The 14,364-nt window shown below is 39.1% G+C and overlaps 1 protein-coding gene across 2 annotated transcripts in view; it reads left to right on the top strand.

The window, feature by feature from the left end:
• Positions 1-14,364, top strand: part of LOC122797194 (SREBF chaperone) — a 2,019,897-nt gene that overhangs the window by 1,322,218 nt on the left and 683,315 nt on the right. For both annotated transcript variants that reach the window (XM_044066018.1, XM_044066017.1), the window contains exon 16: positions 13,413-13,528. In XM_044066018.1, coding sequence (XP_043921953.1) covers positions 13,413-13,528 — 116 coding nt within the window. The remainder of the gene's footprint in view (positions 1-13,412; positions 13,529-14,364) is intronic.

Below are 14,364 nucleotides of genomic sequence, written 5' to 3'. Positions count from 1 at the left end.
GCCTTTACCTCTGATTCCTCATCTGTTATCTCAGAAGGACGGTCATCTGCTCAATGTCAAGCTTCAATCTCTTCATCTCACAGCTTGGCATATTCTGTGTTGAAACACAGCAGGTCTCAGCTTCCTCAACAAGTTTTAAATGTGATTATGGAAGCTAGAAGGCCTAGTACTAGGAGAGTGTATGCATGAAAAAATGGAAGAGATTTTTATTTTGGAGTACAGCAAAGAATTTGGAGATTTCAGAGCCTAATTTGGGTGTGGCTCTTCAATATCTTACAAATTATTGGACAGAGGTTTGTCCTTCTCTTCCATAAAGATTCATGCTGCAGCAATTTCAGCTCACTATGATTGTGACCCACCTTTGTTTTCGCATCCTTTGTTCAAGCAGTTTCTTAGAGGGGCAAAGAATATAAGACCCCACGTAGAGCTCCTACTCCTGCTTGGGATCTCAATTTTGTGTTGGAAAAACTTACTCTACAACCTTTTGAGCCTGCAGCTACTGCTGAATTGAAATATTTGTCATGGAAGACTGCTTTTCTGTTGGCTATTACTTCTGCAAGAAGGGTGTCTGAGTTGCAGGCCCTTATGGCAGTAGAGCCCTTTTGGTTTTCCATAAGGACAGGGTTTCATTACGTACTAATCCTTCCTTTATGCCTAAGGTGGTTTCTAGTGTGGCTTTAAACCAAAGCGATTCATTTGCCTACGTTTTTGCAGATCCTCAAAATAAAGGGGAAAAGATTTTGCACACTTTAGATGTACACAGGCAATTGCGTTATTATTTGAGCAGGACTAAAGATTTTAGGCAGTCTCAGCAGTTACTTGTTTCTTTTGCTTTGAGTTCACAGGGCAAGCCTGTGTCAAAACAAACTATTTCTAGGTGGATTGGCTTTTGCATTGCATTTTGTTATTCCCATCATGGCAAAGAGGTTCCAGCTGGGATTAGGCCTCATTCCACTAGGGCTACTGCCACTTCAGCAGCATTTCTAAGGGGGGTGGCAACTAAGGATATTCTGGAAGCAGCTACTTGGAGTTCAGTGCATACTTTCTCTAGGCATTATCACCTGCCTATATACTCTAAGACTAGGGCTGGTTTTGCCACAGCTGTTTTACAAGGCATGTTGTCAGCTCCTGCTACTTTATAATTTGCCAGCCTCCTTACTCTCTGCTTTGGGATTCTACCCAATAGTCAGGACTGCAGCAAGGGAAGGCGAAGAACATAGTACAGTTTTGTACCTACCATAAATGTAGATGTTCGAGGATTCCCTTGCTGCAGTCAAACCTCCCTCCTTCCCCTCTGTGTTTCAGGGTGGTTGTGTAGGTGAGTTTACATGCTTATATTTTTGTATATATTGCTGTATACATTGTACATGTTTTTTGGTGCAGGTTGTTTTGGGACTTGTCTTTTTGGGTCTTCTGACATCTGGGGCAAGAAAAGACTGAGGAAATGGCGTCGGTCATCGCGGTAGTACCCTGGCGTACTGGCGTCAGTCTAAAGGCGCCATGACCCGGCGTCACTCTCTGGTATTCGGGCCGACTGGGACGCGGACTATACCCAATAGTCAGGACTGCAGCAAGGGAATCCTCGAACATCTACATTTATGGTAGGTACAAAACTGTACTTTTCTAGTCAGAGTCTTTCCTACATTTGGCAACACCCCTTTCTATATTCTATTGCCTAAGTTGGTGTGATAATAGTTTTAGTGCCCTGGGGTTATTATAAAAACAAATACTTGCTTAACAGCAACAGTCTTTAACTCGCAGCAAACAGCACACAGCTATATCACTTTCCAAAAAGGAAAAGTACCCCTCCAAATATAGGCAGATGCCCCAAGTAGACAGCCCACAGACTTTACCCATTCTAGAGTTATGTTTAATCATGCTGGAAATGCATGTTGTAGCCTGTGTGTTCCATCCTGCACCATCACCTTCTCACTTTCCCTCCCAGATGTGAAAAGCAACTTACATATTCCACTATCTTTTTTCAGCCTTAAAGTGATTTGGTCATGATCATAAGTGCTTTGTGACATTTAGTGAGTTAAATGCCGCAATGCACCTGCATTCTTGTAACTTAGTATTTATTTTAGTCAGTTTTTATTAAAAAGCTTTTAAAACTTTTTAGTAAGCCATGGCTCAAATAAATCTGTTATGGTCCATCCTGACTTCACTGTAGGTAGAGCGAGCTCTGCATCCGTAGACTGTAATGGGGGTACCTCCGTACATGCATGGCAATGCATCCATTAAGGTCTATGGACACAGTTCATGCTTTCACTACTGTGATGTCACTGAGGTTAAAGTTTACTTTTCAGTTTAGTGGTATGATCTTAGGGAAAGCTGCAATATAAAAAGCTTTTCCATCAGCAAAAGTAGCTGCCAAACACCTCTCATAATGCTGTGGAAATGTTATGTTAAGAATTTTTGATGACCAAATTACTTTAAGAAAATCACAATGATGCAAAATCTATTAATTGAAATCATTTTATATGAAGTTGACTATAGAGTGCCCATGTTACCATTAAATGAATAGATTTTGCATTGTTGTGATTTATACTGAAGTATCATCTGCTACTAGAAATGCATCTGCTTATATTCCGTTCATTGTACCAAACTTTATTTTTACACTGAACTGCTTGTTATTTCTCTTTTGAGTACTGATTTTAGTGTTTCCCATACAGATACCTCAAAAGTTCATGGGTCAGTCATTTCCTGATTAATTGCCCATGCCTGCAGACAGTTTGGCTGGAACTTCAGAACTCTACTGGAAGATAAAAAGACCAACTAATACTTCTGCAGTCATATGCTCATCTCAAATGTTATAAAACAATTGTCTTTTTACATGTTTTTAGTGTACAGTTCCACCTTTATGCGTAACACTAGAGGAGCCACCATAAGTTATTATGCACCTATGCTCAGTTCTCTTCAACTTCTTCCTCTTAGCAGCCCGAGATCACAACATTATACTTCTTATATGTAGCCTTTCATTTTACTGTATAAACCCCAGGTATATAACAGTAAAAAGTACTGTCCTACTTTAACATCACTGCCATTAACAGCAGTCACTGATAAGTCCTCCCCCCACCTCACATTTAAACTATCAATGCATACTGTACAGAACTGCTTTACATCGTAACGTACACTTAAACATTTATCATGCACATATTACTAAGACAGAAAGGTTCCTTTTTTTTTTACCCCAGTTACATCTTTAATCTCTTCATAATCCTTATGATTGACAGTGTGAAATGTATTTTAGAGTCCTCCCTCCAGTTTAACACAGTCCACAAGCTTAGTCTTTTCCCCCCACTTTTTGTAAAAGCAAAGTTCGCATGTCCAGACTGCATGTTATGGAAATGACATGTTACAGTTCATCTGTTTATTTCTTACCTTCACATTCTTGCTGACCACCTTCTTTATCATATTGATTGCCTAGCACCAGTCTCTGGTTCAAGTTCACGGTACTCTTGCTTTTTCTGCTCAACTCCTGAACTTTTTTCTGTCACTAATTTTCTATTGGGACACTGGAAAAGATTTTACTGACAGGTTCTGTCTATGGGATTTACCTTTGTCAGGGGAATGCAAAGCAGAATCACCTTCAACTTTCAACTTGCTGGCTCACTTTTTGCTTTTACACTTTATTTCCTTCTTTGCCTGCTCTTTATCTCAAAATATCTTTGTTCCTTCTGAAAAAAAAAATTCCGAACACCTGCCTTTCAACATCTTTTGTATGCAGTGATAAACTTGCTTCTCTTCTGCCTGGTGTGTAGTGAATAATCATTTTCCATGAATATTCTGGTGTCCCTAATTGATAATACTTTACCCTTATGCCACAGTTTTGTCAGAAGCAGCTCCTTCTACTAATTCAACTGCATATTTTCTGCTGCAGGTCTTGTGTAAAATTAATGCAATCTGTTCCTTTAATTTCTCTGATACAGCAGAAAAAACTTAGTTTTTCTCTCCTTGTTGTCTCTTCTAGTTCTACTATTTTGATACAGTACTTAAGAAGCCATATTCAGCCAATCTTTTCTTCATTTCAGCGTCTGATCTCTGTACTTTTATCAGCTCATCTGAGTAGCTACTAAGCTTCTTTTATTCTTTCCAGTCATTTCTCATTTGACCATTTGTATTTTTCCAGTGTCTCGCTTATTTTAAACACCTCTAAATGCATTTGATTTGTTTGTTTTTTTTTTCTTCTAAATTACTGAACATCAGGTCCTCTACTGAAAAAAACAGCTGCAGCCCCCCCCACCCCCCACAAGAGATCTTTTCTTCTCCTTTTCTAGTTGATTTTCTCATACTTTCTCCAGATTTCTTTGCTGATAAACTGTGCTGACTAACCCACAACTGAGTTTTATCCAAATAAATTTCTTTTGCTGCTGTTTTTCCAAGTTTGTTTTTATTCTGGGAGAGCTGTAATTAACCTGTTGATTAGTGTGCTGCCTTTTTGGAAGTCCCATCATATCTCTGCTCCTTATGGATGGAAGATAGAAACTGTGGAAAGCAACCCCTTGTAGTCTGGATGTGCATGTTCAAGTGTGGTTTTACTAGAAGGCATTGCATTAGTTTAAAAAGACAGAACATCCATTTGCCACCATAGCTTTGGAAAGGGAATGACTGTCATTGGCAAACAAATAATTTCCAGGTATGTAGGTAATTGAAGTACTATTTGCTGAATTGAGGCAATTCCCACCCCCACTTTGGCAAATACAGCTTCCAAAGGCCTCTCCACCAAGAGTGTGGCTTCTTGATTTAAAAATGTTTCCATTGTAGATATTTGTTGTACATACGTGGACATCACTTCACATCTTTATTAAACATTATTATTGCTTGAACCGTTAATCTAGAGTTCAGACTTCTTTGGAGCCTCAGTTGTTTGGGTTATTGTTCTGTGGTTTGCTATTTCAGGGTTGACTCGTACTGGACCTATTTTATAGTGTTTGAATCATTAGATGTAACAGATGCATTCTTAATGTGTTGATTGATTTATGAAGGAACTGTCTCAATGGGCCACATGCACTTTCCCACTGTCCCCATGTGTTTGAAGCTGCTGCTGCTGTTGGACCTCCTTACAATTTGGACACACTATTTATAGATCATTGTAAACAGTGTAGTTATCAAATCTTCGTTGTTATTTCTTGATTTGTAGGAAATATGCCCTCTTATTCGCTGAACTGAAAAGCTTAGGGGCTATGTACTTTTCTAATAGGGGAGATGACATCAGAGCTTACAGTGATGCAGGAAATATGGACCTCTGAGCACAGTACTTGGGGAAGATAACTATATCCCCAGTGAATGGGAATTGTTAAGATATATATGTCAGAACTTACTGCTGCAATTTGTATGTGCCTGCCTAATGTCATGCATCAGCAGCTACTTTTGGTGAGAGATTTAGGTATGTAGTTTTACTTGGTCCATGTAAATATCTGCCACAGATTTCCAAGTACTGTAGTATCATGTAATTGATGCAGGGAGTGTTTTCAGTCCACCCATGTCAACAGACATCTTCCAACAAGGGATAGTGTCTTAGGATGGAACATCATCTAGTTTGTGGCAAGTAAACTACCTAAAAGTGACCTATGAATGTAAGCAGCCTGACTGGGGATCTGCAGTTTCATAGGTTGGTACTGGGCTATCTGCCCGAAGGCATATATTAGCCCAGCCATGTTGTGCGGTATTCACCGCCCCTTTAGTAGTTCCCTAGACCCTTGTACTAGCAGCTGGTACCCTTGGCCCCTATCTAGTAGTGCTGTTAGTGTGATCCCCGGTGTGAACTTTGTTACCCATCCACTCATCAAGGTTCCTCTTGAAGAGTGATAGTGAGGGGCTCTGTATTATGTAGATTGGGACCCTGTTCCATAGTAACGTAAGTCTCTGTGAAGGGAATCTATCTCTCCAGCATGTCCTATTCATTGTTGTGTTGAGGTTTATATCCCTAGAGCGTGTAGCTCGAGTAGATTTGGTTTTGCCAAGATGGAGCATGTTCAACAATTCTGGGTTGGACATGACTCTGTACGTTAGGCAGAGATCGCCTCTGAGAAAGCGGTATGCAACAGAGAACAGTCTTAGCTTTTTCAATCGTGCTGCATAGGGCAACTGTTTGAGGCCAGTAATCCTCTTGGTTAGGTACCTCTCTGGTCTCTCCAGCTGCTGGAGATGTCTAGCCAGGTACATTCCAATTGGTGCATTGTACTCAATAATGGGTCTGATGAGGGAAGAGGGGCACCATTACATCCTTAGATCTTGATGCGAACCCTTTCGTGATCAGATGGGTCACATAGAAGGATTTTCTAACCACTTTGGCAACATGGTTATCAAAGGAAAGCTGACTATCTACTTGGGTCCCTAGATCCCTTATTTCTTCTTCAGATTTCAGGGGATTACCTCCTATGTTGTAGTTTGCGGATACTTTGTTTTTTCCAAAGGGGATTACTACGCATTTTTTTGCATTTAGCTTGAGACCATGGCTTTGACACCATGCATCAGTCTCATTTAGGCCCTTCTGGAGGATCTCCATGTCGGCCGGAGACTCTATTATAGCACCCAGTTTGCAGTCATCCACAAACTTAGCCACAGCCCTTCCGTGCTTGCCTGTACTTTTGAGAAGTATATGCCAAACAGGAGGGGCCCCAGGACAGAGCCCTGAGGCACACCACTTGTTACTGGTCTGGATTCGGACATAGATCCCGCTACTCTTACTTTATGGGATCTGTCTGAGAGCCAGTTTGCGATCCATCTTGTGACGTAAGGGTTTATGCCCAGGCTGGTGAGCTTATCAATAATACCTGAATGGGGAATGGTGTCAAATGCTTTAGCAAGGTCAAGGTAAGCAGTGTGTACCTCCTTTCCCTTATCTATAGCCTAAGTAACTGTCTCAAAGAAATCCACCAGGTTCAGGAGGCATGATCTGCCCTTGACGAAGCCGAACTGTGTGGGGTCCAGCGACTGGAGGTTCCCAATCTCTCCATTTATGAGTTCCATAATGATTCGCTCCATAGCCTTACAGATCATTACTATTTAACTGTTAATGCAAGGAGTTCAATTGGAGAACATCATTGCTATGTAAAATAACTAGAGGAAGCATTTAATATTATTGGAATTTTAAATATGTTTCTGTGCTTATATAAACACGAGAATTTTTTTTACGAAGCCGTGTTTTCTTCAGAACAAGGCAAATACTGATAACACTGTTTCTTTAAAGTAACTAAGGTGCACCTGTTTCCTTACAAGAAGCTTCTTTGAAAAGGATAACTTTACTTTAGGAGAGTTGTCACTATACATATTTTCACAGTGAAGTTATTCACTGTATCAATGAATGTAATGGAGTTAGGCTGCAGATTTGGAATTCCAGTTGTGACAGTTAATGCTGGCATGAAAGATGATAAATTTAATTTCACTAGTTAAACTGGGTTCTCCCTTGCAGACTTGAGACTTAGGATTTTAGTGTTTTATGGCTTTTGGACAGTGGAACTAAAGATAAGTATATGCTATGAGACAGACTAAACAATGTAATTATGTGTTTAGTTTAACAGGTGTTTGATTCAGCTACCATGTAGTGTAAATTAAGTACCAAGCATGCAGTTGTAGATTACGTGTTAAGACAAGCTAGGAACAACAGTGAGAATCGTGTGCTGCAACAGTCAAACAATATTTTGCTAGTAAGTTAGAAATAAAACATTAAGTAAATGTGTTCTAACATCAGATTCAGTGGGTGAGATATACCTTTCTGGTGATTCTTAAACAGCATTTCAGTATCTGTTACATTTAGTTCTTGAGCTAGTAAAGCACTACAGCGATTAACATTTTTCTGACTTGGTACACCAGGGCAAAGGGGTGGTACTGACAAACAATTTCCCCATCTTTTAGCATGTGACCTTCATGTAATCCATTTCACCATTCCTGTTGATTCTGTGCATCATCACAGAATTCAGGGAAGAATAACCAAAAATTATTCTTATTGTCCCATGGTGGCCAATAAAGCTGTATTTTCAAGCTTTCAGGATGCTGATGATGTATGAAGATCTCCTAGTCTTAGATGAAGTTGTTTGGACATCACTTTTGTTTTAGAACTTTTAGTTCTGCAAGGTCAGACATCTGGGAGTTTTAAAGGTGATTAAGGTTTTGCCAAGAAGCCTTCCAGTCAACAGACCGGTGCCTCCATGTGGAAATATTTTTTTTACCAACGCAGGCACAGGTGTTCTGGGCTACCTAAGGCACTTGAATGATTTGAACATTCATTATTCCATGGTCAGGATGTGAGTGCCATGTAGATGTCCCCATCATAAACTTGTGGAAGGCAATACTGTTGCCAAATACTGGCTAATCAGACAATTCCTTAAAGGAGTTCTGCACCTCTGTCCTCCTTTAAAAAAAAAATTCCTATCTGTGAAATCTGCAGTTCATGATTGATAGGTTTGCCTATCTCCAGTTTGAATCCACTGGTTCAACTGCATTGAAGTATGTTTCTTGGAAAATAATTCTTCTATAGCCAATATCTCTGCTCACAGAATATTGCAACTGCATGCCTTCATAGACAGTGACTAATATTTTGTTTTTCACAAAGACTGGGTAGTCTAGGTAGAGGCTTCAGGGGCTACGTTGTGGACCCCACCACAGAGGTTATAAAAAGGACTATAACCCTCACATACACCCATGACTACCAACAAATCAGGGATGCCATCATCATCAATAGCTGGGTCATAGTAGGGGACAACAGGAAGCTTAGGGAGATAATCAGCACAAGTCCCATCTTTACCTTCAAGAGAGCTAAAATCATTAGGGACTTTGTTGAAAGTAAATGGGAAGATGTAACTCAATTACCTAGAGGCACTCACAAATGTGGCCCTACTGACAACAGATACTGCCCTTTAATGAGTGGTTCTGATAATTTCAAGTGCCCAAGAACCTGAAAGTTCTACAGTAATACAGTCCCAGGGAACTGCGAGAATGTGGTTTATTGGGTGCAGTGCAAGTGTTGCAATGCCTTTTATGTGGGGTGGGGAATAACATTAATAAATTAGAGAGACACATTGCTCAACACTTGCTCAAAATGAAATTAAAACTAGAAATCCACTGGCTAGACATCTTAATGATTTTTAGAACCACAGTGGTTTTACACTTCTGGTTTTGTACAAAGTTTTTACAGCACCTTTAGGGGGTAATAAAATACCTTACTAGAAAAACATGGACTAGTCTGGCAAATTAAACTTGATGCATACTAAACTCCAGAGCTAAATACCAGCTTCTCTATATACATATTTTAACCATCATGTAACTCGGATACAAATCAGACTACTGATGAGTCTTGGAATCTGCTTGACTAATTTTCTGTTAAAGGTTGTAGGCAAGTCTCTACAGCAATACTGGTTACAAACATAGAGCAAAACTGTCACCCAGACTGACTCCATGTGATACTACGGCGACCATCCACAGTATGGTTTAAACTACAATTCCAGGAGACGTACTCAATTAAGATCTTGTTATATATCAGGAGAATTTTTGGAATTTATTTTTAGTTTTAAGTGGTTTAGTGAATGAAAGAGTCATAAGCTCCACAAAAGCAGGTTAACACCTGAATGCAGGAATTTTAAAACACTTTTTAATAATTTCTTGTTGTATACTTTTTATTTTTTTTTTATATGCGCGTTTTAAATATTATCTCAGAATGATGGATCTAATGAAGCTGCCTAAAAGCACTTTCACATTGTACATCAGTGTTTGGTAACACTTTTTTGTGATCTGAAATTTAAAATTTTATTTCTTTCTTTTGTTCACTTATTTTGGAGCTATGAGCACTGAGGATAGCCTTGTTCATGTCTGGTTAACTGAAAGAGCAATCCATGCTAAATAGGTGAAAGCTGGACAGTGGACACTAAATGTGATGCGAGACAATTCAGCACAATCATAACTCCCATGCTAATTAGGTGGAAGCCAGACACCCAGTCATAGCCTTCCAACAGTCTCAAGTCCCACCCCTAGCAATCCTAAGTGTATGTTAAGTCAGCATCGAAATGGTTTGTTACTGTTCAAAAAAAAAAATAGACTAACCCATGATTATTAACAAAGGATTTGGATATTTTTATGTCTGTCTCATCTCAACTCTTTGCAAGAAGGAAGAGGCTGGATAAGCAAGACCCACACCCTTAGGTGGTTTGTCGAATGAGATGTAAATGCTGGAGATGTCTTGGGAGAGAGGTAATAGTAAACATGTCTTTTGGGAATGTAACAAGATGGAAGATTTTAAAAATTCCCTACATAGTACTTTGTGAGAATTGCTAAGGGAACAAATGCTTGCAACTAAGGAAATTATTCGTTTGAGCTGGGATGTAGGATCTGAATTGCCCAAACATGGTAAGGCCTTACTAAGCTTAATGCTGTTGGCTGCCAGAAAACAGTAGAACATGGATATCCATACATAAACTGATTATAATTTAAATACTTAATATTGCGCTATCGTCTCTGTGTAACAACGAAAAAAAACACAGAGGAAACGCAGTACAGACTCCAAAAGCTTGGTTATTGCAGCACAAACACTCAAGTTATGTACCAGCAAGGATCTTCGATGAATAACAAGATATTCTAAACTTTAAAAACTGATAAGTAATAACTAGTTTAGCGCTTTCACTAACAGTATGTTGGCTTCTTCAGAACTAGTTGTTCATGTTATTCAAAAGTTTAAATAACTTTTTTGGCGCCATATTCTGACTGCCGTTCATAAAGTGATATCTACATCTTACTGCCTTGACAGTACTATAATTTGTTTATAGACACTTTTTGTGTGTGTTTCTTACCTAAAACTGATTTGTATAATATTTAATTTATATATCTATTAACAATATCAAGCGTACAATACAAAATATATATATATGTTTAAAAAAAAACATATAATTAAAATACAATTGAGTAATGTTAAAAGGTGTACTAAAAATATATATATCTCTATACATGCCTGTTAAATACTATAAATTCCATATCAATATATGCATCATTATCATGCTCTGATGATATCACATCTCTAATCTAATTATAAATATTAGCCACCATACCTTTGTTCAATACTGTCTACTGTTCTAATTTCTGAATACCCCAATACTAGGTTCTCAGTTTCTTATCATTCTTTTCAATAAAATTGGTTTTATTGATATGTTATCATTTAATCCTGGTGTATTAGAAGCATCTGTGAATAGTTGCCACCAAACGTCTCTGTAGCTCAGTATCTCTGTTCTATTGCCTCCCTTAGGATTGTACTTTATATGTTCCAAAATAGCAAATCTAAATTTATGTTCTGCCCCTGTCTTTTTAATATATCTATATAGTGCATTATTTTCGTCCTTTCTCTTGATACTATATAAATGATCGTATATTCTCTTCTTGAAAGGTCTTTCCATTTTGCCTATGTAATATCCGGGGCATGTTTCACATTTTGCCATATAGACAACGAAGTTGGTATTACATTTCCCAGGTTTGAATCTCATTTTGGTCTTATTAGTATTATCCAATACTAACTCCCCTTCTTCCATAATATATGCGCACTGATTACAGTTACCACATTTTTTAGGAGGCTTATGCTGTTTTTCCATATAATCACTAGCTTTCCATGGAAATACACTGGAAAATGTTTATGGTAGACGACAATTTGATTGGATATATAGGAGAAAGACAATTTTTTGTTTATAAAATGGCAGGTAATTTAAAAATAATGTTAGAGAACAGTGGTACGGCTAAAGCACACCTCATCACTAAGGGCTTTTCATCCAGAAAAAAGGAGGTCATTGTCCCACTGTACTCATCCCTCATTAGACCCATTATAGAATACAACGCCCCATTTGGTATGTACCTCTCTGCAACAACTGGAAAGACTGCAGAAATACCTCACTAAAAGAATCACAGGCCTAAAGCAGATGCCCTATGCTGACCGCCTTAAAAAACTCCAGCTATACTCTGTCGCATATCATCTACTCCGAGGCGATCTCTGCTTAATATACAAGGCCATGTCAAACCCAGAGCTGTTGGACATGCTACACTTAAAGAAATCCCAATCCCTCAGAGCCACATGCTCCAGGGATCTAAACCTTGTCATCACAATAAGCAAAACATGCTGGAGGAATAGGTTCCTGATCCAGAGACTCCCTAGACTCTGGAATAGACTGCCCATACATGTCAAGCAGAGTGCCTCTTTGGCCCTCTTCAAAAGGAACCTTGATGATTGGATGGGAGAAAGGAAATTCACACCAGGGATCATGTCAGTCGCCCTGCTAGACAGGGGTCCAGGGAAGTAAATAGTGTGGGAAGAAATAGCCAGGGAATTGTTATGGCTAGACTTGTATAGACCCTAGGGCCGATAGCCTAGTACCAACCTACGAACCTATAATGCCACTAAGGAGCAGCCAGGTAGCCAGAAAACTGAAGTCCACTTTAAAAAGTTTTTTTAGTATAGTTGTTGAATCTCTGTAATATCATTTAATATGGAATTAACACTCAGAAGCAGAGAATAAAAATCTGGATATTACTTCTACCAGTGAATCAGTGCCTGAAACTAACCTGCATTTGAGTTATGTGCAGAGATCAGCAAATCTTTATACTGTATTTGACCGTCAGAATGTGCCTCTAACAGTCGAGTTTCATAAAGTTATAAATAATTTGCCTTACTAGATGCATTCTAGTAGATGTGCTTTTCTGTAATACTGTTTTAGGTTTCTTTTCCAAAGCTTTTCTCTGTTGCTTTTCAGTTTGCCCATAGGTCCAGCTTAAGTTTCATTTAAGAAGTTATAAAAATAGATATTTAGAACGCTTTACCTTTATATTACCAAGAATGGCAACTACGAACGCACTATTGTGTGACTTTAAACTGCGAAAATCAAATGTGGAAAGTCACCAAAGTTTGAAAATCGAAATCTGGAAAACCAGATTCGATGATTTTGGAACTACGAATTACACTACACATCGTTATGCTGCCCCCCCCTACTTTAATATACTGACTCCGAGATCGCACTACAGTGAGGGAAAGGGTTCATGTCCCAATCTCCTTTGGACCATTTTTTTGTCGACATTTTGTGATTTTGAAAATGCACTTTCGACCTTCTTGGGATCGAACTTGTGCATATCGGTAATATAAAGGTAAACCATTTAGAACTGACATCTGCATAATAATCAGTGCCCATAACCACTGCTGTCTCTTTGCTAAAAGCTCATTTTGTTGTTGGTTCCTTGTTTATCACTTGGAAAGGCAAGTATGTGGTCAGAACTTGACTGATGATTACTCCTTTGGATGTGGTTATATGGTACTGAGTCAGTAGTGATTTTCATCACACAACATATTACCAGTAGTACAACTACCAGTGAACGATGGTGTTTGTGTTCTTGCCTGCCTTGATAAATTATTTTACTGCCAGTTGTTATCTGATTTTTTTTTCTTTTTGTAGGATATTGAATGTTTGGCTAGTGATGGAATGCTGTTGGTTAGCTGCTGCTTGGCAGGTCAGATTCGAGTGTGGGACGCACAGACTGGTGATTGTCTAACTGTTCTACCAAAGCAGAGGTGAGTGTTCAGCTACCCTAGTGTTTTGCAAAATACATTTGGGGCAGTTTCATATCAAAGTTTTACTTCTTTTGTCCTTAGTTTTTAACTTTCAGAACAGCTCAAACATTCAACAAGCCTCGAACTTTGATGTGCATTGCCAAAGAGCTGTCAAGTACAGTATTTTTATTCAACATGTCTTATAGATGGGTACAGGATATTTCAAGCTTCAGTTCAGCAATGTCCTTATGTTCATCGTGTTTCACTGTTGCAGTCATTACTCTTGGGTTATCCTGCTAGCAGGCTACCCGCAGTCGGCCTGAATTCCAAAGTCTTGGTCCGGCATCGGTTGCTGTCACCTCTTCCCTGACGTCAGTGTGCCAGGGGTATAAAAGATGCAGCCGATGCCATTTTCTTTAGTCTTTCTTGCCGCGCAGTGCCCGAAGCAGAAGCAGTTCACAAGTGCTGGTCGGCCGACTCCTGAGATTTTCGTGTTCGAATTTCAGATCCGAAGTCTTTATTTAAAGCTAAGTACCCCGTTGGGGAAACTTTTTTCTTGCTCCAGACCGATGTCAGAAAAAGTTAATAATTGTATTTTTTGTGGGAAGCAAATACCTCATAAGGACTTCCATTCTTATTGTATTCCTTGCCTAGGCCCTGATCACGAAGTTGCTAATTGCAGGTTTTGTGCTAGATTTAAACAACGCACTATTAAGCGTCGGTACGATTTTGCATTTCATTACTTTGGCCGAAGATTTAATTACACGATGTTGTCTGATAGCCATCTGACTACCGCAGTTCACATGAAATGCAAGGAGAAGGAAAAGGACAGGCATCCGAGGTCCAAAACTGACGAC

Source organism: Protopterus annectens, chromosome 3.part0 (genome assembly GCF_019279795.1).
Source record: "Protopterus annectens isolate FY-2018-M chromosome 3.part0, PAN1.0, whole genome shotgun sequence".
NCBI lineage: Eukaryota > Metazoa > Chordata > Ceratodontiformes > Protopteridae > Protopterus > Protopterus annectens.
This window is presented reverse-complemented; position numbering and strand designations above follow the sequence as displayed.